This window comes from Salmo trutta, chromosome 23, assembly GCF_901001165.1.
Source record: "Salmo trutta chromosome 23, fSalTru1.1, whole genome shotgun sequence".
NCBI lineage: Eukaryota > Metazoa > Chordata > Actinopteri > Salmoniformes > Salmonidae > Salmo > Salmo trutta.
In genome coordinates this window covers 1,510,212-1,537,656 of record NC_042979.1, presented here as the reverse complement: position 1 = coordinate 1,537,656, position 27,445 = coordinate 1,510,212, and the positions used below count along the sequence as shown (strand labels likewise).

General features: G+C 42.1%; 1 protein-coding gene across 1 annotated transcript in view; it reads right to left on the bottom strand.

The window, feature by feature from the left end:
- The window catches only part of col27a1a (collagen, type XXVII, alpha 1a), a 292,078-nt gene that overhangs the window by 86,346 nt on the left and 178,287 nt on the right, over nucleotides 1-27,445 (bottom strand). Inside the window, exons 29-32 of the mRNA XM_029708455.1 lie at nucleotides 14,147-14,200; nucleotides 12,295-12,339; nucleotides 11,809-11,853; nucleotides 7,234-7,287 (exon numbers count right to left, since the gene is read on the bottom strand). Of these exons, the coding sequence (XP_029564315.1) occupies nucleotides 7,234-7,287; nucleotides 11,809-11,853; nucleotides 12,295-12,339; nucleotides 14,147-14,200 (198 nt within the window). The remainder of the gene's footprint in view (nucleotides 1-7,233; nucleotides 7,288-11,808; nucleotides 11,854-12,294; nucleotides 12,340-14,146; nucleotides 14,201-27,445) is intronic.

The following is a 27,445-nucleotide window of genomic DNA, read 5'->3' as shown; positions in this document are numbered from 1 at the left end:
TTCTTTGATCAAAATACGTTTTTGGACAGAAATGCCTTCTCAAACATGTGACCTTTCATGTGCCTTAATAACAATCTTGTATGCCATCTGTAAATACGAATACAATTGTTAAATTACGAGCCTTGTTGGTTAAGCCACAGAAAAAGTTAGCAACCTTCCCACTAGCCATAATTGGCTGAGATAATGAGTGGGCTGGACATGCTGAGAGAGGAGTTTGGATTGGTCTGCCACATTGAAGGCTGCTATCTATTTGAGCCGACGGTCTGTCTGTGTTGGCAATCATGTCAAAAGCGGCTTTTGAATGTTTTTATATTATAAATGTATTGTACTACAGCCTGAATTCCAAATTCTTTGAATTACACATCTACACACAATAGCCCATAATGACAAAGTGAAAACATGTTCATAGAAAATTTTGCAATTTGATTTAAAATTAAATACAGAAATATCTAATTTACATACTCTACCGTTCAAAAGTTTGGGGTCACTTAGAAATGTCCATTAAAACAAAAATTCTCCATTAAAATAACATCAAATTGATCAGAAATACAGGGTAGACATTGTTAATGTTGTACAGAGATGCGTACAAAGCTCTCCCTCGCCCTCCATTTGGCAAATCTGACCATAATTAAATCCTCCTGATTCCTGCTTACAAGCAAAAACTAAAGCAGGAAGCACCAGTGACTCGGTCAATAAGAAAGTGGTCAGATGAAGCAGATGCTAAGTTACTGTTTTGCTAGCACAGACTGAAATATGTTCTGGGATTCTTCCGATGACATTGAGGAGTACACTACATTAGTTACTGGCTTCATCAATAAGTGCATCGATGACGTCGTCCCCACAGTGACCGTACGTACATACCCCAACCAGATGCCATGGATTACAGGCAACATCTGCACTGAGCTAAAGGGTAGAGCTGCCGCTTTCAAGGAGCGGTACTCTAACCCGGAAGCTTATAAGAAATCCCGCTATACCCTCCGACGAACCATAAAACAGGCAAAGCTTCAATACAGGACTAAGATTAAATCGTACTACACCGGCTCCGATGCTCATCGGATGAGGCAGGGCTTCTGGGTTAGACTACAAAGGGAAGCACATCCACTAGCTGCCCAGTGACACAAACCTACCAGACGAGCTAAATTACTTCTATGCTCACTTCGAGGCAAGTAGCACTGAAGCAAGCATGAAAGCATCAGCTGTTCCGAATGACTGTTTGATCACACTCTCCATAGCCAATGTGAGGAAGACCTTCAAACAGGTCAACAATCACAAGCCCGCAGGGCCAGACGGATTACCAGGACGTGTGTTCGGAGCATGCGAACATTAAAACCATTATCCCAGAAACCCTAGACCCACTCCAATTTGCATACCGCCCCAACACTGCCCTTTCCCACATGGACAAAAGGAACACTTTGCTATTGACTACAGCTCAGTGTTCACATCATAGTGCCCTCAAAGCTCATCACTAAGCTAAGGACGCTGGGACTAAACACCTCCCTCTGCAACTGGATCCTGAACTTCCTGACGGGCTGCCCCCCAGGTGGTAAGGGTAGAGAACAACACATCCGCCAGGCTTATCCTCAACATGGGGGCCCCTCAGGGGTTCATGCTCAGTCCCTTCCTTTACTCCCTGTTCACTCATTAGTGCATGGCCAGGCACGACTCCAACACCATCATTAAGTTTGCCGATGACACAATAGTGGTAGGCCTGATCACCGACAGTGATGAGGCAGCCTATAGGGAGGAGGTCAGAGACCTGGCCTTGTGGTGCCAGGACCACAACCTCTCCCTCAATGTGATCAAGACAAAGGAGATGATTGTGGACTACATGAAAAGGAGGACCGAGCAGGCCCCCATTCTCATCAACGGGGTTGTAGTGGAATAGGTTGAGAGCTTCAAGTTCCCTGGTGTCCACATCACCAACAAACTAACATGGTCCAAACACACTAAGACAGTCGTGAAGAGGGCACGACAAAGCCTATTCCCCCTCAGGAGACTAAAAAGATTTGGCATGGGTCCTCAGATCCTCAAAAGGTTCTACAGCTGTGCCATCGAGAGCATCCTGACTGGTTGCATCACTGCCTGGTATGGCATCTGCTCGGCCTCCGACCGCAAGGCACTACAGAGGGTAATGCGTTTGGCCCAGTACATCACTGGTGCCAAGCTTCCTGCCATCCTGGACCTCTATACCAGGCCGTGTCAGAGGAAGGCCCTAACAATTGTCAAAGACTCCAGCCACCCTAGTCATAGACTTCTCTCTGCTACCGCACGGCAAGCGGTACCGTGAGCCAAGTCTAGGTCCAAGATTCTTCTAAACAGCTTCTACCCCTAAGCCATAAGTCTCCTGAACAGCTAATCAAAGGGCTACACAGACCCCTCTTTTACGCTACTTTCTATTTATTATCTATGCATAGTCACTTTAACTCTACCTACATGTACATATTACCTTCATTTATTACCTGAAGGAGACAGGCTAGGTCATCTATATATAGGGCTATATACAAATCTAGAACAGGATTATCTATTTTGGATGCAATTTGAATGGAGTTGATGACAAGAGAGAAAGACTCCAAGAGAGTGCTCACGTGTGCACTGATTTAAAGCAACAATATTCGAGTGATAGGCTGTTTTAAAACTCTGTACCTGCAATTAAAAAAATAAAATAAGGTGACCCCCGAAAGCAAGCTGGAGATGAGTAAATTAGACGGGCATTCAGTCTTTATATTAATGTACATTACTTTATATGCTACAGCAAATGCAGGCCAACCTGTCACAAGAAAAAAAGTTACCATGATGGGTCTAGAGTACATGTGTTGTGAACTGCGCTCCATACTGAGATGGGCTGTCTGTCCACACTCTGAGCATTGATGATTCATCATGCAGAGGCCGTAGAGAAGCTTTAGACAGATTTAGACATCACATATAATTTAACAGTTCCATTTCATTCCATGCCATTCATATAAATAATTTATTACAATGTACTGTTTTTTCGCAGCTATTTATCCCGGAAAAGGGAGTGGTTTTGGGCAATAAATCTCACTAACCGGGTTCCCGCCATTCAACCCTAGTCCTGACTAAACCAAGAGTGCAACCGTTGTACAGATTATCATCAGAGAATTTCATCTGGAAGAGGCGATATGATGCATAATACAATTTGTGAAAACATTTCAAATTAATTAACTGGAGAGATATGTTTTTTTGATGATGAGAAAACATTGTTCCATACCCGTTCAACTGTTCTCCAAACCTAGGAGTTCTCCAATCCAGATGGAAGTGACCGCAGGTGAACTCTTGTTGGTTAAGTTAAGTTTGGAGTAGAGGGTGGAGACCAGACCATCAGATTTGGGAGTATTCAAAAGAGTCTAAACCAGGGGATGGGTGGCAATAAGGGAATCCCAGGGTACTCCGTAGGCTTTTAGAGCCGAATGGAGCATAATGTAAAAATAGATCTACGGACTGATAACAGTCCCTCTTAATTTTGGGGCTGCAATTCGACAAATTCAGGGTAATTTAATTAGGCTAAGCAAGCTTTTTATATCAGTAAAGGTAGAGCTAGCTAGCTAACATCTATGTCAGTAAGCAAGCTAGCTACAACAGTTAGCTAAGCAGCTGATCAAGTCACTGCACTGGCGATCGACGTCCTTGCATAGAATTTTTGCAGGAGCTAGCTACCGCTTTGCTTTTATTTTCTCACAATTACAAAATTATTAAATCACTTTCATAATGTTGGAAAAATGTTGCTAGTTATTCTGCCTATTTTCTACCAGGTACAATTTAATTTTGATATAGTTTTTAATGTTCAAATCTACCTTGGGTCATTTGAAAAAGGAAAGTTTAAATATTGGTGCGGTTAGGAAAACTGGGTGATTTCTATATACGTGGTTCAAGTGGACCCTACTACACAATGCGCAGGGAGAGACCCTGATCGTCCAAATTGTTAAATGAATGTGGTCCTTTGTAAATGAATGTCACCTAAGATTAGTTTAGGTTATTATTCTGTTGTTCAATTTAAACAAGTGTATTAGATCATTAGATTGATAAGTGTTACACGGACCAGCGACGCCAGCTTCCATAAACCACACAACCTTGTCAGAAATAAGAGATTGGGGGCCTACCAAGAAGCGCAGCGATCTAAGGCACTGCATCGCCGTGCTTGAGGCGTCACTACAGACCCTAGTTTGTCCCAGACTGTGTCACAACTGGCCATGACCAGGAGTCCCATAGTGCGGTGCACAATTTGCCCACCGTCGTCCGGATTAGGGGAGGGTTTGGCCGGAGGGGCTTTACTTGGCTCATCGCCCTCTAACAACTCCTTGTGGCGGGCCGGCGCCTGCAGGCTGACTTCGGTCGTCAGTTGAACAGTGTTTCCTCCAACATATTGGTTCAGCTGGTTTCCAGGTTAAGTGGGCGGGTGTTAAGGAGCGTGGTTTGGCGGGTCATGTTTAGGAGGACATGTTCAATGCAATAGTGTATTGATAGGAAAAATTATATGTGGTTCAGCATAAACAACAAAAAAATTATTCAATAAACAACATCAAATTAATTGTTGTTTCAGAGCCAAAAGTCACAATTTAAAACTTAGTCCTAACAGAACCTCTGGTTGAGTCTAAGTCATTGAATGGAAGTCCAAGTCCAAAGAAATGTTTGTACTACAAAAGGAAAAACCCTCTCAAAAAAAGCCAACAAAAACTTAATCCTACAAATTTCAAAAAGTAAAGGCAATAATCCAACAAAAAGCTAAAGGTCCAATGGAAGATGATGTCTCTGAACTATTCAACTATTCAATGTCTATAGTTCCACCAAAACAGTGAGGAAGTTCTATTAACCGGAGCCGTGGTGCACCGGTCTATGGCCCATGACGTGAACAGGCAAAAGCGGTGCAGGAGGAACGTCCTACTCAAATCAAACAGTAATCTGCGTAGCTCGGTCATGTTATCAACAAGTCAACATGGTGCATCGTTCAGAAACATACCGCAAAGTCCAATTTCTCTTTTCATAAATATATATTCACATTTTCCAACTAGTTTTCATTGGGAAGATAGATAAAGCCATTTTTATCAAAAGCAATCACCTTTGCATGTGAAAATACAGGATCCTACTCATTACTCCACATGCTTAACCTACAGTAACAGTCAAACGTTTGGACACAGAAAATTATTCAAGGATTTTTCTTAATTTTTTCTATTTTCTACATTGTAGAATAATAGTGAAGACATCAAAACTACACATGTAGTAACCACAAAAGTGTTAAACAAATCAAAATATAGTTTATATTTGAGATTCTTCAAAGTATCCACCCTTTGCCTTGACAGCTGTGCTCATGCTTGGCATTCTTTCAACCAGCTTCACCTGGAATGCTTTCCAACAACCTCGAAGGAGTTCCCACATATGCTGAACACTTGTTGGCTGCTTTTCCTTCACTCTGCGGTCCAACTCCAATCCCAAACCATCTCAATTGAGTTGAGGTCGGGTGAATGGATGCAGCACTACATCACTCTCCTTCTTGGTCAAATAGCCCTTACACAACCTGAAATAACAAATGATAGTACCACTAAGCGCAAACCAGATGGGATGGCGTATCGCTGCAGAATGCTGTGGTAGCCATGTTGGTTAAGTGTGCCTTGAATTCTAAATAGATCACAGACAGTGTCACCAGCAAAGGACCCCCACAGCATCACACATCCTCCTCCATGCTTCACGGTGGGAATCACACATGCAGAGATCATCTGTTCACCTAATCTGTGTCTCACAAAGACAAGATTGGAACAAAGCATGTCATATTTGGACTCATCAGACCAAAATACATATTTCCACCAGTCTAATGTCCATTGCCCATGTTTCTAGGCCAAAGCAAGTCTCTTCTTCGTATTGGTGTCCTTTAGTAGTGTTTTTTTGCAGCAATTCAACTATGAAGGCCTGATTCACACAGTCTCTTCTGAACAGTTGATGTTAAGTTGTGTCTGTTACTTGAACTCTGTGAAGCATTTATTTGGGTTGCAATCTGAGGTGCAGTTAACTCTAATGAACTTATCCTCTGCAGCAGAGGTAATTCTGGGTCTTCCTTTCCTGTAGCGGTACTCATGAGAGACAGTTTCATCATAGGGCTTGATGGTTTTTGCGACTGCAATTAAAGACACTTTAACAGTTCTTGGCATTTTCCGGATTGACTGACCTTCATGTCATAAAGTAATGATGGACTTTCGTTTCTCTTTGCTTATTTGAGCTGTTCTTGTCATATTATGTTCTTGGTCTTTTACCAAATATGGCTGTCTTCTGTATACCACCCCTACCTTGTCATAACACAACTGATTGGCTCAAACGCATTAAAAATAATATAAATTCCACAAATTAACTTTTAACAAGGCACACCTGTTAATTCCAGGTGACTACCTTATGAAGCTGGTTTAGAGAATGTCAAGAGTGTGCAAATCTGTCATCAAGGCAAGGGTGGCTACTTTGAAGAATCTCAAATATAAAATATATATTTTGATTTGTTTACCACTTTTATGGTTACTACATGATTCCATATGTGTTATTTCATAGTTTTTGACTATTTAGAAAATAGTCAAAGTAAAGGAAAAACCTTGAATGAGTAGGTGTTGTAAAACTTTTAACCGGAATTGTACATCTTAAGTAGACATTCATATATCTCTTATAAACTAGCTGCCACTCTCCCTGAGTAAACTGGCTTGTTCAGGGATACAGAGAGAGAACTCTGTTAAGTATGATGGATTTAGTGCTTATTAACCGAGTAAGAGCAAAAGAGAGAGAGAGGGTGGTGTTGGCGAGACAATGATATGCAGACAGATGAGAATGTGAAAGAGAAGTGGAGGAAATGTATTGAGGATGGAGAGGGAGAGAGGAGAGGCATATGAAGAGAAGGAGGTGGAGATGGGGTTGAGGAGATAAATAGGGAGAAAATATAATGGAGAGAGAAAAGGGAGAAGATGGAGAGAGAGGAGATGGTGAGAGAAAAGAGAGGAGCGATGGAGAGAGGAGAAATAGTAAGAGTTTAAATAGAGAGAGAGGAGATGGAGAGAAATGTGATGGAGAGAGTAGGAGAGAGGGACAGTAGAAGGAGAGGGGGAGGTGGAGAGAGAAAGGAGAGGAGTGATGAGAGAGGAGAAATAGAAAGAGTATAAATAGAGAGAGAGGAGATGGAGAGAAAGGTGATGGAGAAAGTAGAAGAGTAAGACAGTAGAAGGAGAAGGGGAGATGGAGAGAGGGACTTACTGGCTCGCCTGCTATTCCTTGGTCTCCTGGAGGTCCAGAGGGTCCTTGAATACCCTGTTGATATAACAGCTAATGAGTGCAGAGTACAGATACACGCACACACATGCACCGAGGGGGAAGCAGAACAACACTCAACATGTGGGCAGTTAATGATGGGTTAAATCCCCACTTTCAGACAGTCATAAGATAAGACAAAGCTCTGACCAAAAGCAGTACTATTAAAAACAAAAAATGACATTCTAAGTGAAAAGTAGGCATTAGTCTGAAGCTGAAAAATAAAGAAATAGCACAAAAATGCTTACTCCACCCATGCTCTACCAAGGTTTTCCAGCACGCAGCTTTGACCTACTACAGTAGCTGTGTTGGTATTGTACTTTAAATTATGTGTAGGCAGGTTGCTTAAGATTCAAACCTTCTCAGCTCCCAATATGATGTGATATATACAACATACAAGGTAAAGTACTGGATTCTTGACAAAACACTAAGACATTATCTTATTCCACTAACTTTTCAAGCTTTTCTTAATACATGAAAACAAGTTTCACTCACTCAATCAAGACCATCAGGCTTGATTGAGTGAGCTGTTTTGTCGATAGTAATGTGGTGCCTGCCTGTATTTAATTTAAACATTTATTTGAGCACCACATGTCATTGAGATTTTTTTTTGTTCATAACATCCTTTTTCTGGTCAGTAGGAACCCAACATAATAATAATTCATGTTTGTATTTGGATTTCTTTTGCAATGAAAATGGTGACGCTACAATAATACACTTTCACAATAGGATTCAAAAATAGGTGATAGATACAGTTGAAGTCGGAAATGTACATACACCATAGCCAAATACATTTAAACTCAGTTTCTCTTAATTCCAGACATTTAATCCTAGTTAAAATTCCCTGTCTTAGGTCAGTTAGGATCACTGCTTTATTTTAAGAATGTGAAATGTCAGAATAATAGTAGAGAGAATGATTTATTTCAGCTTTTATTACTTCCATCACATTCCCAGTGGGTCAGAAGTTTACATACACTCAATTAGTATTTGGTAGCATTGCCTTTAAATTGTTTAACTTGGGTGAAACATTTCGGGTAGCCTTCCACAAGCTTCCCACAATAAGTTGGGTGAATTTTGGCCCATTCCCCCTGACAGAGCTGGTGTAACTGAGTCAGGTTTGTAGGGCTCCTTGCTCGCACACGCTTTTTCACTTCTGCCCACAAATTTTCTATAGGATTGAGGTCAGGGCTTTGTGATGGCCACTCCAATACCTTGACCTTGTGGTCTTTAACTTCTTACGGGCAGGTGGGACGGTAGTGTCCCCACCTGGCCATCATCCGGTGAAATTGCAGAGCGAAAAATTCAAATTACAGACATAGTCATATTTAATATTCATGAAAATACAAGTGTCATACATCAAAATAAAGCTTAACTTCTTGTTAATCTAGCCGCTTTGTCAGATTTCAAAAAGGCTTGTGCGGAAGCACACAAAAGCATTAAAACCTTTTTCAACCAGGCAGGTGCGCCACGAAAGTCAGAAATAGCTATAAAATAAAATAAATACCTTACCTTTGAAGATCTTCTTCTGTTGGCACTACAAAAGGTCCCAGCTACATCACAAATGGTCCTTTTGTTCGATAAAGTCCTTCTTTATGTCCCCAAAAACTCAGTTAACCTCTCTAGGGGAGGTGGGACGAAATCGTCCAACACTATTCAACAGCCAGTGACAAATCAGAGCGCCAAATTTAAAACCACAAAATGTCATAATTCAAAGTTCTCAAACATAGGACTATTTTACTCCATTTTATAGATACACTTCTCCTGAATCGAACCACATTGTCCGATTTCCAAAAGGCTTTACAGCGAAAGCAAAACATTAGATTATGTTAGTAGAGTACATAGACACAAAAAACCACACAGCCATTTCCAAGCAACTAGCATGCATCACAAATACCCAAAACACAGCTAAATGCAGCACTAACCTTTGATGATCTTCATCAGATGACACTCCTAGGACATTATGTTATACAATACATGCATGTTCAATCAAGTTCATATTTAAATCAAAAAACAGCTTTTTACATTAGCATGTGATGTTCAGAACTAGCATACCCACCGAAAACTTCCGGTGAATTTACTAAATTACTCACGATAAACGTTGACAAAATACATAACAATTATTTTAAGAATGATAGATACAGAACTCCTTTATGCAATCGCTATGTCCGATTTTAAAATAGCTTTTCGGCGAAAGCACATTTTGCAATATTCTGAGTACATAGCTCGGCCATCACGGCTAGCTAATTTGACACCCACCAAGTTTGGGACAAACTAAACTCAGAATTACAATTAGAAAAATTGGATTACCTTTGCTGTTCTTCGTCAGAATGCACTCCCAGGACTTCTACTTCAACAACAAATGTTGTTTTGCTTCCAGATAATCCATAGTTATATCCAAATACCGCCGTTTTGTTCGTGCGTTCAGGTCACTATCCGAAGGGTAACGCGCGAGCGCATTTTGTGACCGAAAAAATCAAAATATTCCATTACTGTACTTAGAAGCATGTCAAACGCTGTTTAAAATCAATTTTTATGCTACTTTTCTCGTAAAATAGCGATAATATTCCAACCGGGCAACGTTGTATTCATTCAAAGACTGAAAGAAAAAAATTGAGAAGTCTCGTGAACACGCATCTCCAGTCTCACTGTCCCCAGGCTGACCACTTACAAACTCTGCTGCTGTACTTTGCCCAGAGACAGCAGACACCCCATTCCCCTTTCTGGCGGCTTTAGAGAGCCAATGGAAGCCTTAGAAAGTGTCACGTTACAGCACAGATGCTGTAATGTTGATAGAGATGCAACAGAAGGACAACAAATTGTCAGACAGGGAACTTCCTGCATGGAATCTTCTCAGGTTTTAGCCTGCCATATGATTTCTGTTATACTCACAGACACCATTCAAACAGTTTTAGAAACTTTAGAGTGTCTTCTATCCAAATCTACTAATTATATGCATATTTTCGTTTCTGGGCAGGAGTAGTAACCAGATTAGATCGGGTACATTTTTTATCCGGCCATGAAAATACTGCCCCCTATACCACAACAGGTTAAGCTGGCGCACTTCAGTCAATAATCCACCGGTTTCCCTCCTTCAAAATGCATACAAAATGAATCCTAAACGTTACCAATAAAGTTCTTCAAAACAAGTCAAACAACGTTTATAATCAAACATCAGGTACCCTAATACGTAAATAAATTATAAAATTTAAGATGGAGAATCGTTAGTCTTTACCGGAGATAAACAACAAAGAACATGCTCTCATCCACGCGCATGAAAACACTACAGCCAAAATGGGAGCCACTTATAAAAACTACAAATTCTAGCTCATTTTTCCAAAAAACAAGCCTGAAACTCTTTCTAAAGACTGTTGACATCTAGTGGAAACCCTAGGAACTGCACTCTGGGAGGGTTTCACCTCATATTAAACATGACAGCCATTGGAAACAGTGGTAGGCAGATTTTTTTGTTGTTGGGGGGGATGGGTTGTCCTCTGGTTTTTGCCTGCCATATCAGTTCTGTTATACTCACAGACATTATTTTAACAGTTTTAGAAACTTGCTTAGAGTGGTCTTATTCACTCCCCTTTCACAATAGAAGCTTGAAACAACTTCTAAAGACTGTTGACATCTAGTGGAAGCCTTAGGAAGTGCAATCTGACCCCACAGACACTGGATATTTGATAGGCATTCACTTGAAAACTACAAACCTCAGAATTCCCACTTCCTGGTTGGATTTTTCTCAGGTTTTCAACCTGCCATATGAGTTCTGTTATACTCACAAACATTATTTTAACAGTTTGGAAACTTTAGAATGTTTTCTATCCAAATCTACTATTGTATGCATATCCTAGCAACTGGGCCTGAGTAACAGGCAGTTTACTTTGGGCACGTTTGTCATCCAAACTTCAAAATACTGCCCCCTACCCCAGAGAGGTTAAACCATTTTGCCACAACTTTGGAAGTATGCTTGGGGTCATTGTCCATTTGGAAGACCCATTTGCGACCAAGTTTTTATTTCCTGACTGATGTCTTGAGATGCTGCTTCAATATATCCACATCATTTTACTTCCTCATGACGCCATCTATTTTGTGAAGTGCACCAGTCCTTCCTGCAGCATAGCACATCCACAACATGATGCTGCCACCCCGTGCTTCACGGTTGGGATGGTGTTCAATGTCGCGCCTACAGTACATCCCGGTCAACTCCCGGTCAACTCTCACAATCCTTCATCAGGCCAAGCGGAGAAAGGGTGTGACCAAGGTCAAGTGCAGGAGATTCACACATGTAAACAATTTTAATTTCAAAACAACATCAGTATAAACCTGACATAGATTTTAGGTTGAATATTATGTGAGGTTAGAGTCACCAAGCCCTGGCCAGTTGAAAACATGCAGGATTTGAAGCACCTGAGCAAATTAAAAGCAGCGCTGCCTTGTCTAGTCTCACTGTATGTATATGGCTGTAGTGTATGTTAGCCCATACTGGACTCAGAAAGTGGATGAGAATCACATAGAACTTACGGGAAACCCTCGAGGTCCAGCTTCTCCCAGCTCTCCAATTTTCCCCTGTGGAGAGAGCACAAAAAAGCAGGAAAAATAAGATCAGAACTATACGAGATAGCTGACCTAATGTACACCAAATGTGCTACCAAACACAGGCTAAGAAAAGACTGACCATCATATAATAAACACACAGCTACAACTGAAATACAAATTAGCATATTTGTTGCAACACTGCTGTGTGAGTGCAACATATTGACAGTGGATAAGGTGAGTCCTCTCCTTACAAGGTAAAGCAGTATATGCTTGAAGAAATTGCTACACACAGTAAATCCATGAATTACAGTGTACCTACAAGCTCATAAGAACAAGAAACTGTAAAAAAGCTGCCTGTCTCAAGTGGCGTGCCTGTCAGTAAATCAGTTAGGGCTAAGGGGCTGGGCTATCCAGTGTAACATAACCAGGGGTGAAATATGACAGTGATAGGAAACTTCAGCATCATTTTACCTCATCTCCCGAAGAACCCATTTTTCCTGGAAGACCATCAGGGCCCTGTGGAGAGAAAGGGATGATGAGGAGGGATAAGGAGGGAAAGTATGAATATATGAATAGTGTGACAGAAGTGTGTGTGTGTGTGTGTGTGTGTGTGTGTGTGTGTGCGCGCGCGTGTTTGAGTGAGAGGAAAAAGGAGAAAGAGGCAGAAAAAAAGACAGACCAAGAGACAAACATCAGGAAAGCAGACAGCAGATATATGGATGGCGGACATGACTAGTATACTGTAGTATTTACTGTAGTGTTTTGTGGACATGACCACCATACTGTAGTATACACTGTAGTGTTTTTGCAGACTTTACTGTAGTATTCACCGTAGTGTTTTTGCGGACATGACTAGTATACTATAGTATTCATTTAAGTATTTTTGAGGACATGACTAGTAGTATTTACTGTAGTGTTTTTGCAGACATGACTAGTATAGTGTAGTATTCACTGTAGTGTTTTTGCAGACTTTACACTAGTATTCACTGTAGTGTTTTTGCAGACTTTACACTAGTATTCACTGTAGTGTTTTTGCAGAGTTTAATGTAGTATTCACTGTAGTGTTTTTGTGGACATGACTCGTATACTGTAGTATTTACTGTAGTGTTTTTGCTAAGGTGTTTTCTGGTACGTTGCATTGCTCAGAACTGTTGACCCATCTCAATAGGTGGCCTGTCATGAACCTGTGTTTTATATTCTGGTTGAGGTGTTCCCCACATTAAACAGTAACTGGCAAAGTCTGGCAGTTGTTCCATTTTAGCTAACCCTAGTCGACAGGTGTTACTACCGTCATGTCCACAATAATACTATAGTATACTACAGTCTTGTCCGTAAAAACACTATAGTAAATACCCACAGAAATACTCCATAATAAAAAAAAGTCTCCATAAAAATCTGTCAGTTTAGAGATCATATTTTTCACAAAATCATCTGTAGCCTACTATTATGACCCCGCTATGGAAAGATGACTATGGTTTTATCAGTTTTGCTCTACAGTTTTGCTCTACGACCCCCACAAGCGTCTTGGGACTCATCTGCAGTCGGTACAGTCGATCTGCCAACTTCTGTCTGTAACGTCCAAACAGTCTGGGCTACATGACCCCTCCATAGAAGGGTGAGACTTTCACAAACATGTACAAATCAGTTGTTTTGCTGTAGGATGCCCACAGGCCTCACAAGACTCGTATGATGGTCCCCCGGTACCAGTTGAAAAAAGGAATGAAAGTATACAGTATCTGAACACTGTTTAGTCCCACAAAAAGGGGTAAAAAATAAATAAATATGTTTCCTGATCTTTGTTATACCATTCAGATATACTGTAGGACAGACACTTCAGAATAAACTTCCTTTTAACAGGGCATAGACAAAGGGTTTTTTAACCTGTCTCCTCCTCTTGTCTCATCTACACTGATTAAAGTGGATTTAAGTGGATTTAAGTGCTATGATCCCCTATTCATCAATAGGGGATCATAGCATTCACCTAGATTTACCTGGTCAGTCTATGTCAAGGAAAGAGCAGGTGTTCATGTTTTGTATACTCAGTGTAGTATTCTACAGTATACTACAAAATTATTAAGAAAGCACTACACAATCAAGGAATACTCCAGTGTGGATTATAGGATTCTACAGTATACTATAGTTTACAACAGTTTACTATATAATTCTATAGTAAATACTATAGTAATCTACAGTAAACTGTAGTGTTTTTTATGTGGGCCCCATGTGTATCTGCACCTTGGTCTTTTTGGGGGGTGTGCGTTATACAGCTGAAGTCCCTTACACCCTGCAGGGCTGTGACCTTTGACCCAAGCAGGAGTCTTACCTTCATGCCCACTAACCCCAGCTTCCCCGTTGGACCGTCGGGCCCTCTCGCACCCTGAAAAAGAGAGGCGTTTAATATAGACCAGTAGAGGTCCCTACAACACAGCCAGACAGACAGACAGCATAGCACAGCACAACAGACTCTTATTTTATATAAGCCATCATTGCCTTAAAAACATATGTGTACCCCCATGTATATCAATAAGTGAGTGTGAGGGTGTATTTTGTCGGCAAGGAATAAAAATGTCCCTCTGTGGTTGTTGTTTGCATTTGCAATTTTAACGGGCAGAAAGGTTTCCATGTACTAAATTGCCGCAGACTTACACTACCATTCAAAAGTTTGGGGTCACTTAGAAATGTCCTTGTTTTTGAAAGAAAAGCAAATTTTTTGTCCATTCAAATAACATAAAATTGATCCGAAATACAGTGCTAATGTTGTAAATTCATATTGTAGCTGGAAACGGCTGATTTTTAATAGAATATCTACATAGGCATACAGAGGCCCATTATCAGCAACCATCACTGCTGTGTTCCAATGGCACGTTGTGTAAGTTAATCCAAGTTTATCATTTTAAAAGGCTAATTGATCATTAGAAAATAATTTTACAATTATGTTAGCATAGCTGAAAACTGTTCTGATTAAAGAAGCAATAAAACTTGCCTTCTTTAGACTAGTTGAGTCTCTGTAGCATTAGCGGGTTCGATTACAGGCTCAAAATGGCCAGAAACAAATAACTTTCTTCTGAAACTCGTCAGTCTATTCTTGTTATGAGAAATGAAGGCTATTCCATGCAAGAAATTGCCAAGAAACGTACAACTCTGTGTACTAATCCCTTCACAGAACAGCACAAACTGGCTCTAACCAATATAGAAAGTGGAGTGGGAGACCCCGGTGCACAACTGAGCAAGAGGACAAGTACATTAGAGTGTCTAGTTTGAGAAACTGACGCCTCACAAGTCCTCAACTGGGAGCTTCATTAAATAGTACCCTTCAAAACACCAGTCTCAACATCAACAGCGAAGAGGTGACTCTGGGATGCTGGCCTTCTAGGCAGAGTTGCAGAGAAAAAGCCATTTCTCAGACTGGCCTATAAGAATAAAAGATTAAGATGGGCAAAAGAACACAGACACTGAACAGAGGAACTCTGCCTAGAAGGCCAACATCCCGGAGTCGCCTCTTCCACCGCAACTTCGGCAGCTGCAACTGGCCTGTCCAACACTGCCGCAACTGGCCCGTCCGACGATGCCGCAACTGGTCCGTCTGATGCCGCAACTTCAGCAGCTGCAACTGGCCTGTCCGACGCCGCTGCAACTGGTCCGTCCGATGCCGCCGCATCTTCGGCAGCTGCAACTGGCCCGTCCGACGCCAACGTAACTTCGGCAGCTGCAACTGGCCCATCCTTGTAGTCCCGCTGCTAGTGCAGCGCGGCAGGGGTAATGTCACAGATTATCCCAGTACTGCTGCTCATTCCGTGTACTAGCTCCGGAGGTCTACGCCACCAGCCTCTAGGCATCACTGAACTGTTTCATTACACACACCAGGTTCCCATTCCTCTGATTAGTAATTGTATATATGTACCCTCTATTCACCATTATCTGGTCGGTTATTGTTCCCATGTCCGTTGGTCTTGTGAGCACCTATGCTTTGTTGCTTCGGCTTTTGTGCTGCATGTATTGTGTACTCGTTATTACGGGTTTCCTCCCGTGTATTTAGAGGTTTTTCCTCGCTCTTATGTTTGTGTATATGTGTTTGTTTTGGGCTTCGTCCCTGTGCCTTTCAAGGCATGTTGTATTTTTGGGTGGAGGAAGATATATTTAAAAAAAAATTGCATTTGGAAAGTAGTGAGACCTTTACTTTTTCCACATTTTGTTACGTTACAACCTTATTCTAAAATGGATTAAATGAGATTTTTTGTACTCAATCTACACACAATAACCCACAATGACAATGCGAAAACAAGTTTTTAGAAAGGTTTGCAAATGTATTAAACATAAATACCATATTTACATAAGTATTCAGACCCACTGCTATGAGACTCCAAATTCAGCTCATGTGCATCCTGTTTCCATTGATCATCCTTGAGATGTTTCTACAACTTGATTGGAGTCCACCTGTGGTAAATTCAATTGACTGGACATGATTTGGAAAGACACACACCTGTCTATATAAGGTCCAAGAGTTGACAGTGCATGTCAGATCAAACACCAAGCAATGAGGTCGCCCAAACTGAACAATCGGGGGAGAGGACCTTGGTCAGGGAGGTGACCAAGAACCCGATGGTCACTCTGACAGAGCTCCAGAGTTCCTCTGTAGAGATGGGATAACTTTCCAGAAGGACAACCATCTCTGCAGCATTCCACCAATCAGGCCTTTATGGTAGAGTGGACAGACGGAAGCCACTCCTCAGTATAAGGTACATGACAGCCCGCTTGGAGTTTGCCAAAAGGCACCTAAAGGACTCAGAAACAACATTCTCTGGTCTGATGAAACCAAGATTGAACACTTTGGCCTGAATGGCAACCGTCATATCTGGAGGAAACTTGGCACCATCCCTACGGTGAAGCATGGTGGTGGCAGCATCATGCCGTGGGGATGTTATTCAGTGGCAGGGACTGGGAGACTAGTATGGATCGAAGGAAAGATGAACGGAGAAACGCACAGAGAGATCCTTGATGAAAACCTGCACCAGAGACCTCAGGACCTCAGACTGGGGTGAAGGACAACGACCCTAAGCACACAACCAAGACAACGCAGGAGTGGCTTCGGGACAACTCAATGTCCTTGAGCGGCTCAGCCAGAGCCTTAACTTGAACCCTATCGAACGTCTCTGGAGAGACCTAAAAATAGCTGTGCCTGTAAATGTGATATTTCAGTTTTTTTTTATATAAATGTGAAAACATGTATAAAAACCTGCTTTGTCATTATGGGGTATTGTTTGTAGATTGACGAGGGAACAAACAATTTAATCCATTTTAGAATAAGGCTGTAATGTAACAAAATGTGCAAAAAGTCAAGGGTTCAAAATACTTTCCGAATGCACTGTATATATCGGGGATTATAAATTATGCATTGATAGAACCCACAATCTATCGGCAATATTAAAGCTGATTTACCCCTAAAAGATAAGTACAAATGCAAGCTGCACAGATTGTTAAAAAAAGTAATAATACATTTTATTTAACTAGGCAAGTCAGTTAAGAACAAATTATTATTTACAATGACGGCCTACCCGGCCAAACCCGGACAACGATGGGCCAATTGTGCCCCGCCCTATGGGATTCCCAATCAATCATGGCCCGATGTGATACAGCTTGGAATCAAACCAAGGTCTGTAGTGACACATCTTGCACTGAGATGCAGTGCTTTAGACCGCTGCACCACTCAAGAGCCCGACTTAATTAAAAAAACATAACTTAATAACCGTAAACCTATGCTATATTGAGTACCGTTACATTCACACAATAATGCAATTTATGTGGATAATCAGATTAATATAATAGTTTGATTAAAACGTTTACATGCTTTGCAAGAAGAACGATTTCCCTAATAATCGTGTTTACATGGACACATCTGAAATCAGGTTACCTGATGGCACTCTGATAAATGAAGAAAATCACCAATCAAAATAAACGTTCCACCACTGCGACCATGTTATTTTTGGTAAGCATATTTGATTCTGAGTTTGGACATATAAAGTTTGTATGTGAAAATTACCTCTAAAATGCATACATTCAGTTGTTCCGAACTCACTTCACTCACGCTAAAAAGGGAGGCTCGCTTGCTTGGTGCTAGCACATGCCCAGATCAAATACACCGCTGGAATGCCGATTAAGGTGTTTATATGTGCTAATGATTAGAAAGATTGCTCAGAAACCCAGGTGTTTTAATCAGCATATGCTTACTTCGATTTTTTACAACCGATTAAGATAAGCAGAGTAAGATGTTTACATGACTATCGCAAAATCTGCCTACTGCCATAATCAGTTAACATAGAATTAGTACTGTGCATGTCAATGTACTCAATAACCAATTAAAAACAGTTTTGTAACAAATGAGGTTTGTGCAGTAGATTATAGGCCCAATACATTATCACTAAATATTTGCTATGCTTGAAATGCCCTGTTCTTCTCTGACCATTTTGAAATTATGTAAAAAAAATGTTTAGGTATATGATCACGCCGGTAATCGATTGTATCTGTTGTATTATTTGTGAGGCACAGCAGAGTGAGCATAATAATTTGCTTTTGGGGGGGGGGGGGGGCTGATGGCCTGCATCTGATTGTCAGACTGAGGGCAGGGAGGGATGAGGTCTTGATATTAAAAAAGACACAAGCCGCTAATAATAACAAATAACAACGCAAGCTTATCAGATCACTTTGCTATACTCAGTGCTGGTTGTAGCGTGAGTGGAAGTAGGGAGAACATGCATTTCATGGCTTATAAAAGTGTTGAAAAAAGTGTTGAAGGGTGCTGAATAAAAACTTAAACATGAACTTACTCAGTATTGTTGATTAAAGTCATTATCATTTTCATGAATAACGTTGAATCCACTACAAATCACAGTCAATGAGAGTCTATATAGACCCAAGTGTACTGTGTGTGTGTGTGGTGTGCGCGCATGCGCGAATGAGGGCTAACAATGTATCAGCAGTTCTTAATCTTGTTGGCTGTCCCTCCTTACTATGATTAACACAATACTAGCTACACACACACACACACACAGACAGAACAGTGCGACTGTTGGGTTACTTCAGAACAACTGTCAAAGACAATCGAGCTCCAGAGAGACATCGTCCCTGGACTAACTGCAGCCATTCTGCATTGATAATAAATGAGAGAGACAGTGTGAAGTTGACTGTACTCAGCCCAGTTACATATTCTGTGCATCTGCACCTGTGTGTGGGGTCTCCTCTCAACACACTGCAGAGAGCTGCCTGCTAAGTGACACTACCCAGTGAGCAGAATGAAATTGAAAAGACGTCTTTGTCTGATGTTGAAGTCACGTTCAGTTAATGGATGTTGAAAAGATGACTCTGCTGGGAACCCCTACTATTTTCCACACAGGTTCTATACCTAGAGGGGGCATTTGCCTCCTTTTGAACAACTGAGAGAAAAGTACAACTTTCATATATATTTTTGAGAAATGTGCAAATAAGAGAATGCCAGGCTTTCTATGTTTGAAGGGTTCATTAAACTGTGTTCAGGATCAGACAAATTGATATCCTGCTTACACGACACATTGCAAGCTGTCAACCCCTCCGTCCACAAATGCTCTTATGGTAATCTCATCCACCAGCCGGCTCTCTCTCTATCGAACCGTCTGGTTTCTGGCAGCTGTTTTTGGCCTCAGAATGGAACTTAAATCAAGTTGAATGAAAGCCTATCGCAGAAGCGGCAAAAACTGCTGGTTTTAATTGGCTAATGTCTCAATCTATTCTGCCACCTACATATAGGAGGGGATGGATTTTTTGTGCTGTTTGTAATGTTCACACGAAAACCCACATACTGTGTAATCTTGTCCACCAGCCGTCTCTCTCTGTCAAACCGTCTGGTTTCACAGCGCCTCACAATGGAACTTGACTGAAAGCCTATGGCATGAGCAGACGAAACAACCGCTGGTTTTAATTGTCTGACCTCTGTGTATCACCATCTAGCATGTCCCTTAGAACCTCCCCCTACATTGTGGACTTCAAAGCACAAGCAACATGTTTGAAATATCTGAAAGCACGCATCTTAGAATTTTTTTTCACATATACACGATATATACTGAGCTCAGAATTAATTGTGCTTCCCAAAAATAATATGGTTAATGTAATAGAACATTTATTTTTATTGACGATTCGCATTTTCACAGTCCCATCTAATACCACTGTCGACTCAATTTAGAGTTATGCCTCATAGTGTGATTCGCTCAGAATTTGAATTGATTAGCATGTCACTCAGTAAATCCACACCCCCTAAATTTCAAACAGTCCCACACTGTTACCAGGCTCTATGCGCCAACAATTCGAGCCTGGGGACGAGGTTACTATTAAGGCAAAGTGGGAGGAAGAACTGGGCACTGAAATACCTGTGGCAGACTAGGAGTAAAGCAGACTAGGAGGTTGCTACAAGCTTCACGGAAACGCAAGATTTGGAGCGTAGTGCAGTGTTGCAATGTCCTGGGTTAAATGAAGAAGACACATTTCAGTTGAATACATTCAGTTGGACAACTGACTAGGTATCACAACACAGGTGGCTCCTAATAGTGAGCTCCGACATTTAACGTACTTGTGAGCTACATGAAAATTGGAACGTGCCATATCATTCCTTGCACAGCCGTAGGGGCATTGTTGTCGCATGGTTGCTTGATCTGGAACTAATCAAATCAAACCTTATTTGTCATATAAGGTTTTAATACAACAAGTGTAGACCTTACTGTGAAATGCTTACTTATACAAGCCCTTAACCAACAGTGCAGTTCAAGAAGAGTTAAGAAAATATTTACCAAATAAACAAAATAAAATATTATAACAACAACGATGCTACATACAGGGGGTACTGGTACCGAGTCAATGTGCGGAGGTACAGGTTAGTTTAGGTAATTTGTACATGTAGGTAGGGGTGAAGTGACTATGCATAGATAATGAACAGCGAGTAGCAGCAGTGTACAAAACAAAATGGGGGGGGGACGGTCAATGTAAATAGTGCTGGTGGCCATTTGATTAATTGGAGCCTTTTGGTCCTAGACTTGGCGCTCCGGTACCACTTGCAGTGCTGTAGCAGAGAAAAAAAGTCTATGACTTTGGTGACTGGAGTCTCTGACATTTTTAAGGGCTTTCCTCTGTCACCGCCTATTATATAGGTCCTGAACGGCAGGAAGCTTGGCCCTGTGATGTACTGGGCCATAGGCACTACACTCTGTAGCGCCATATGGTCAGATGCCGAGCAGTTGCCATACAAGGCGGTGATGCAACTGGTCAGGACGCTCTTGATGTTGCAGCTGAATAACTTTTTGAAGATCTGGGGACCTACGCCAAATCTTTTCAGTCTCCTGAGGGGGAAAAGGTTTTGTTGTGCCCTCTTCACGACTGTCTTGGTGTGTTTGGACCATGATAGTTCGTTGGTGATGTGGACGCCAAGGAACTTGAAACTCTCGACCCGCTCCACTACAGCCCCATAGATATTAATAATGGGGGACTGTTCGGCCCGTCTTTTCCTATAGTCCACAATAAGCTCCTTTGTCTTGCTCACATTGAGGGAGAGATTGTTGTCCTGGCACCACACTGCCAATTCTCTGACCTCCTCCCTATAAGCTATCTCATTGTTGTCTGTGATCAGGCCTACCACTGTTGTGTCGTCTGCAAACTTAATGATGGAGTTGGAGTTGTGTTTGGCCTTGCAGTCGTGGGTGAACAGGGAGTACAGGAGGGGACTACATACACACCCCTGAGGGGCCCCAGTGTTGAGGCTCTCTGCACTGCTAAAGCTAACTCTCTCTCCTCTGCTCTCATCCTTCTAGACCTATCTGCTGCCTTTGATACTGTGAACCATCAGATCCTCCTCTCCACCATCTCCGAGTTGGGTATCTCCGGTGCGGCTCACTCTTGGATTGCGTCCTAACTGACAGGTCGCTCCTACCAGGTAGCGTGGCGAGAATCCGCCTCCGCACCACGTGCTCTCACCACTGGTGTCCCCCAGGGCTCAGTTCTAGGCCCTCTCCTATTCTCGCTATACACCAAGTCACTTGGCTCTATCATATCCTCACATGGTCTCTCCTATCATTGCTACACAGACGACACACAATTAATCTTCTCCTTTCCCCCTTCTGATAACCAGGTAGCGAATCGCATCTCTGCATGTCTGGCAGACATATCAGTGTGGATGACGGATCACCACCTCAAGCTGAACCTCGGCAAGACGGAGCTGCTCTTCCTCCCGGGGAAGGACTGCCCTTTCCATGATCTCGCCATCACGGTGGACAACTCCATTGTGTCCTCCTCCCAGAGTGCTAAGAGCCTCGGCGTGACCCTGGACAACACCCTGTCGTTCTCCGCTAACATCAAGGCGGTGACCCGATCCTGTAGGTTCATGCTATACAACATTCGCAGAGTATGACCCTGCCTTACACAGGAAGCGGCGCAGGTCCTAATCCAGGCACTTGTCATCTCCCGTCTGGATTACTGCAACTCCCTGTTGGCAGGGCTCCCTGCCTGTGCCATTAAACCCTACAACTCATCCAGAACGCCGCAGCCCGTCTGGTGTTCAACCTTCCCAAGTTCTCTCACGTCACCCCGCTCCTCCGCACACTCCACTGGCTTCCAGTTGAAGCTCACATCTGCTACAAGACCATGGTGCTTGCCTACGGAGCTGTGAGGGGAACGGCACCTCCGTACCTTCAGGCTCTGATCAGGCCCTACACCCAAACAAGGGCACTGCGTTCATCCACCTCTGGCCTGCTGGCCCCCCTACCTCTGCGGAAGCACAGTTCCCACTCAGCCCAGTCAAAACTGTTCGCTGCTCTGGCACCCCAATGGTGGAACAAGCTCCCTCACGACGCCAGGACAGCGGAGTCAATCACCACCTTCCGTAGACACCTGAAACCCCACCTCTTTAAGGAATACCTGGGATAAGATATAGTAATCCTTCTAACCCCCCCCCCCAAAAAAAAGATATAGATGTACTATTGTAAAGTGGTTGTTCCACTGGATATCTTATGAATGCACCAATTTGTAAGTCGCTCTGGATAAGAGCGTCTGCTAAATGACGTAAATGTAAATGTTGAGAATCAGTGTGGCAGACGAGTTGTTGCATACCCTTACCACCTGGGGGCGGCCCGTCAGGAAGTCCAGGATCCAGTTACAGAGGGAAGTGTTTAGTCCCAGGGTCCTTAGCTTAGTGATGAGCTTTGTGGGCAATATGGTGTTGAACGCTGAGCTGTAGTCAACAAACAGCATTCTCACATAGGTGTTCCTTTTGTCCAGGTGGGAAAGGGCAGTGTGGAGTGCAATTGAGATTGCGTCATCTGTGGATATGTTGGGGTGGTATGCAAATTTGAGTAGATGTAGGGTATCCGGGAGGATGCTGTTGATGTGAGCCATGACCAGCCTTTCAAACCACTTCATGGCTACCAACGTGAATGCTATGGGGCGGTAATCATTTAGCAGGTTACCTTCGCTTCCTTGGGCACAGGCACTATGGTGGTCTGCTTGAAACATGTAGGTATTACAGACTTGGTCAGGGAGAGGTTGAAAATGTCAGTGAAGACGCCAGCTGGTCCGCACATGCTTTGATTGCACATCCTGGTATCCGTCTCACCACGAGGCTTTGTGAATGTTGACCTGTTTAAAAGGTCTTGCTCACATCGGCTACCGAGAGCATTATCACATTCATGCTCGCTTGCCTCAAAGCGAGCATAAAAGGCATTTTGTGTTGCGACGTGCAGAATGCATACAGTGCCACGCTGAAAAGTGACAACAAACTTCCGGGCTCCTCTCCAAATACTGAGAACGTCCTGACCGGTTGCATCCAGGCCTGGTATGGAAATTGCTCCGTCCACGACCGCAAGGCCCTCCAGCGGGTGCTGAAGATGGCCCGGTACATCACTGGGACCATGCTCCCACCCATCCAGGACATTTACTTGAAACGGTGCCTAAGGAAGGCCCACAGCATCATCAAGGACCCCACACACCCCAGCCACAAGCTGTTCACCCTCTTACCATCAGCCAGACAGTATTGGAGCATGACGTCTGATACCAACATGCTCAGAGACAGTTTCTATCTACAAGCCATCAGACTGCTAAACAATGAACTGGACTGACCACCTCAGGCCTGGCGCCAGGATAAAGGGGGCAGTTGAAATCTGAGAGGGTTCTTGCATTGGAATTATATTGAACTACGCTTATATCACGCTATATCACAATAAACAAAGTTTAAATGCCGAGACTCAGAGCTTTTGAGGATACAGATTTCACGCCAATCTCCGCTGCACTGTATCAGCACAAAGGACAATACCCACACACTAAAGCAAACCAACATTCTTCTCCTCTTTACCACTACAATATTACAACTTTTCCATATGGAGGACATTCCCCTTGTAGCAGGGCTCCAGACACTGGTGCCATTAAGTTTTTCAGTTGATGGCTCGAGCCCATGATTTGGGGGCCCCGGGGAAAAAAGTTTGGGAACTCCTGGCCTAGGCCAAGACTCCTCTCTCACCCCTCTCTCCCTCTTTAGCAGCAGTGCAGCCCCGGACATTTTTTCCCGGTTACAATTTTATTTATCAGCTTTTCATTTATTTTGTCTGCCAAGAGCTGGCAATTAACGGCTAACGGAAACTCTGTGCCCCAGTGGCTTACAAGATGCCCCCTACACACAATGTGGCATGCTTTGTCAATTTTGCTGACACAGTGCAGCGGAGATACATATTTTGTGCCAACCTGTCACTCAATCATTTTGAACTTTTTTGCTATTTTTGTATAAAACATTAATCTAAAACTGAGGGGGCACAAGTTTCAACTGAGGGGGCTAAGCCTTCCTATATTATACTTATGCTAAAAAATGTATTACCTTCTTCTGAGCCATTTACTTGGTTCGTATTCTTATCTTTTATTATTGTTGTTGCATTGTTGAGAATGAATCTGCAAGTCGGCATTTTGTTGCACGGTTTATACCATGTGTATGCCATACATGCAACTAATAAATCTTGAAACCTCCATTTTAAGTAGCTATATACTGAGCTAAATTTGGAGAGTTGATACAGAAGTTATACATTGTTTTGAAGCTTAGCATCTCCTCTTTTAACAAATGTATAGAGCTCAACATGTATGTTGAGGTCAATGCGACTGATAATATTGAAGCATGTCACATATGTGGTTGTTTATTTACTTTAGTTGAATTCACTGACTGTAAATCACTCTGGATAAGAGCATTCACTAAAGGCCCAAAATGTGAATGTAAAAATGAACACTTGCAAAACACACTGGGTATTATTGTAATGAGCTCCACCCCCAAACAATGACAAAATTGGTTGGTTCGCCATGGCCTTGATTTGAACTTCCACAGACATAGATTTATGGGCATGTCTGGACCAAATCTGAGCCAATCATAGACATCTATTTTTAGGCCAAATCAAGGCCGATCCAGACCCTACCAAATCTGAACCAATCATAGATGTCTATTTTGGGGACAAATCAAGGCCGGCCGGGACCAGACCAAATATCAACGTCTTTGGATGTTTAAATCATACAAAATATCAACCAAAAATCTGTCAATGGATGTACAGCAATGAAAGGGATAGTTAATCCAAGTTCCAAAATTACATTTTGGTTTCCTTACCCTGCCAGCAAGGTTAGGTAAGACAGCAATTCATGCTTTGGTTTTGTTAACCTGGTGACTACAGCATCTCCAAATGATAACTTTTGCCTGATATTAGCATTTTTTTGCTTCATGTCTAAATCATCCTAAAGTGTCTACAATGAAGTTACTTTACAATGATTTTGACGTGAGGTGCGAGGTAGGCGGGCATTATAGTAAGTCATAGGACTCAGACAGTGTGAATATAATTTGAGTGGGATATGACTGGGTGCTCAGTGGGAGCTCAACTCTGGGCCAGTGCAAATATATAAGCCCATTACACACAGAGATGGATAAGATGAACTCTCATAAAAATTCCTGAGTAACTTACTAAATAGTACATAGGCTGCACTTTCTAGCTACTGTATAGGAAAACCATACCAAACCAGTGGTATATAAAGTATGCATGTCTGCTTGAAAATAGGCAACCCATGCACAAAACATTTTCATGTTTTGGTTTAACCAACACCCCTGTGTGCCTAATGTTTCTAGACATCCAAGTTGCCTCCCACAATTGTCAAATGTTCCGGCTTACTGTACGTAATAGTATTTCAGTTTGGCATTAAGGAACTATGTCACTACCTTATCCGCTTGAATAAAATGCAAAATAGTAACTAGCAAGATGGAGATCACTGAGGTTATTTTGAATGAGTACATTTCGCAGGTGGATAGTTTTCAGCAATTACCTTTTTTTTGCCTGCAAACTTTTTTCTTGCATGTCTCCCTCATGATTTGTTGGTAGAGTTGTATGTCTGAAGAGGACCCACCTCAGATTTTCTTATTGAGGTTGCCAAAAGAGTCGATCATTGAAACCAGACCCTAGCCAGCGAACTGGGAACAATTCCAAAACATTAGCTAAGATTCATATTAAGTTCTAGTTAGGGTTTTATCTAACATTAAGATGATAACATCCCAAAAACATTCAAAGAATGTTTTTGATAGCAATTTGTTTATTTATTTTATTTTATATTAATTATTGGAATATTTCGTAACATTCACAAAAATGTTGTGCACAACATCTGTAACAACCACCAAAGAACATACCCCAAAAGTTCTCATTAGGTATCCTGCTAAAGAATATATTAATGTGTTTTAGGAACATTATTGCAACATCATTATTTATTTAACCTTAATTTAACCAGGTAAAACCCATTGAGGATAAAAACCTATTTTGCGACGGCGACCTGGCAAGAAGGCAAAATATTACAGATAAATACACACAAAAGACAAAGTGTCACAAGTTACAGATACAATTGAAGATTAGAAACAACTGCAGTTATCACAAACAGTGTTGTCGACCAGAGTCTTAAAAATCAGAGTCTTAAAAACAGGCAAGGACACTAAGTCCCCTAACTTTAAAATCTTTGGAAGCACGTTCCAGGATGAAGGGGCATTAACGGAAAAAGATTGTTTCCCCATCTCAGTTCTAGCCTTTGGAACAAACAAGGACAGCAGCGACTGTGAACGAAGACTGTATTGTTTTATACAAACATGTATAATCATCAGCACAACTGGACAGTTTTTGTATCATGAAAACATTTGCCGCAACCTAATGAATGTTCTGGGAACTTTAAGTCACTGCTGCTACCTAATGTAGGGTCGGGTTAACAAGACTACTGTGTGCCACAGAAAGTTCAGAAAACACAACTAATTATCACACAATACATACAGTACAAGCCACTGTTGTTCATAAGCCCCCAAATGGGATATAAACACAAAATAATATCATGACGTTCAATAGGGAAGCTATTCGCTCAAGATTTGTTGACCATTCCCGAGAAACCATTGAACATCAGACACGCTACATCATGGCAACAGTTAAGTTTAAGCCCTCAGTTACTGGAAGGGAGAGAGAGGAAAAGAGAGAGAGAGAGAGAGAGAGATGAAGGGGGTTGATGGTTACCCTGGTGGTTTACTGGTTAACGAGGCGCTGAATGTTTGCTGCCCAGAGTCAACTAAACCTCC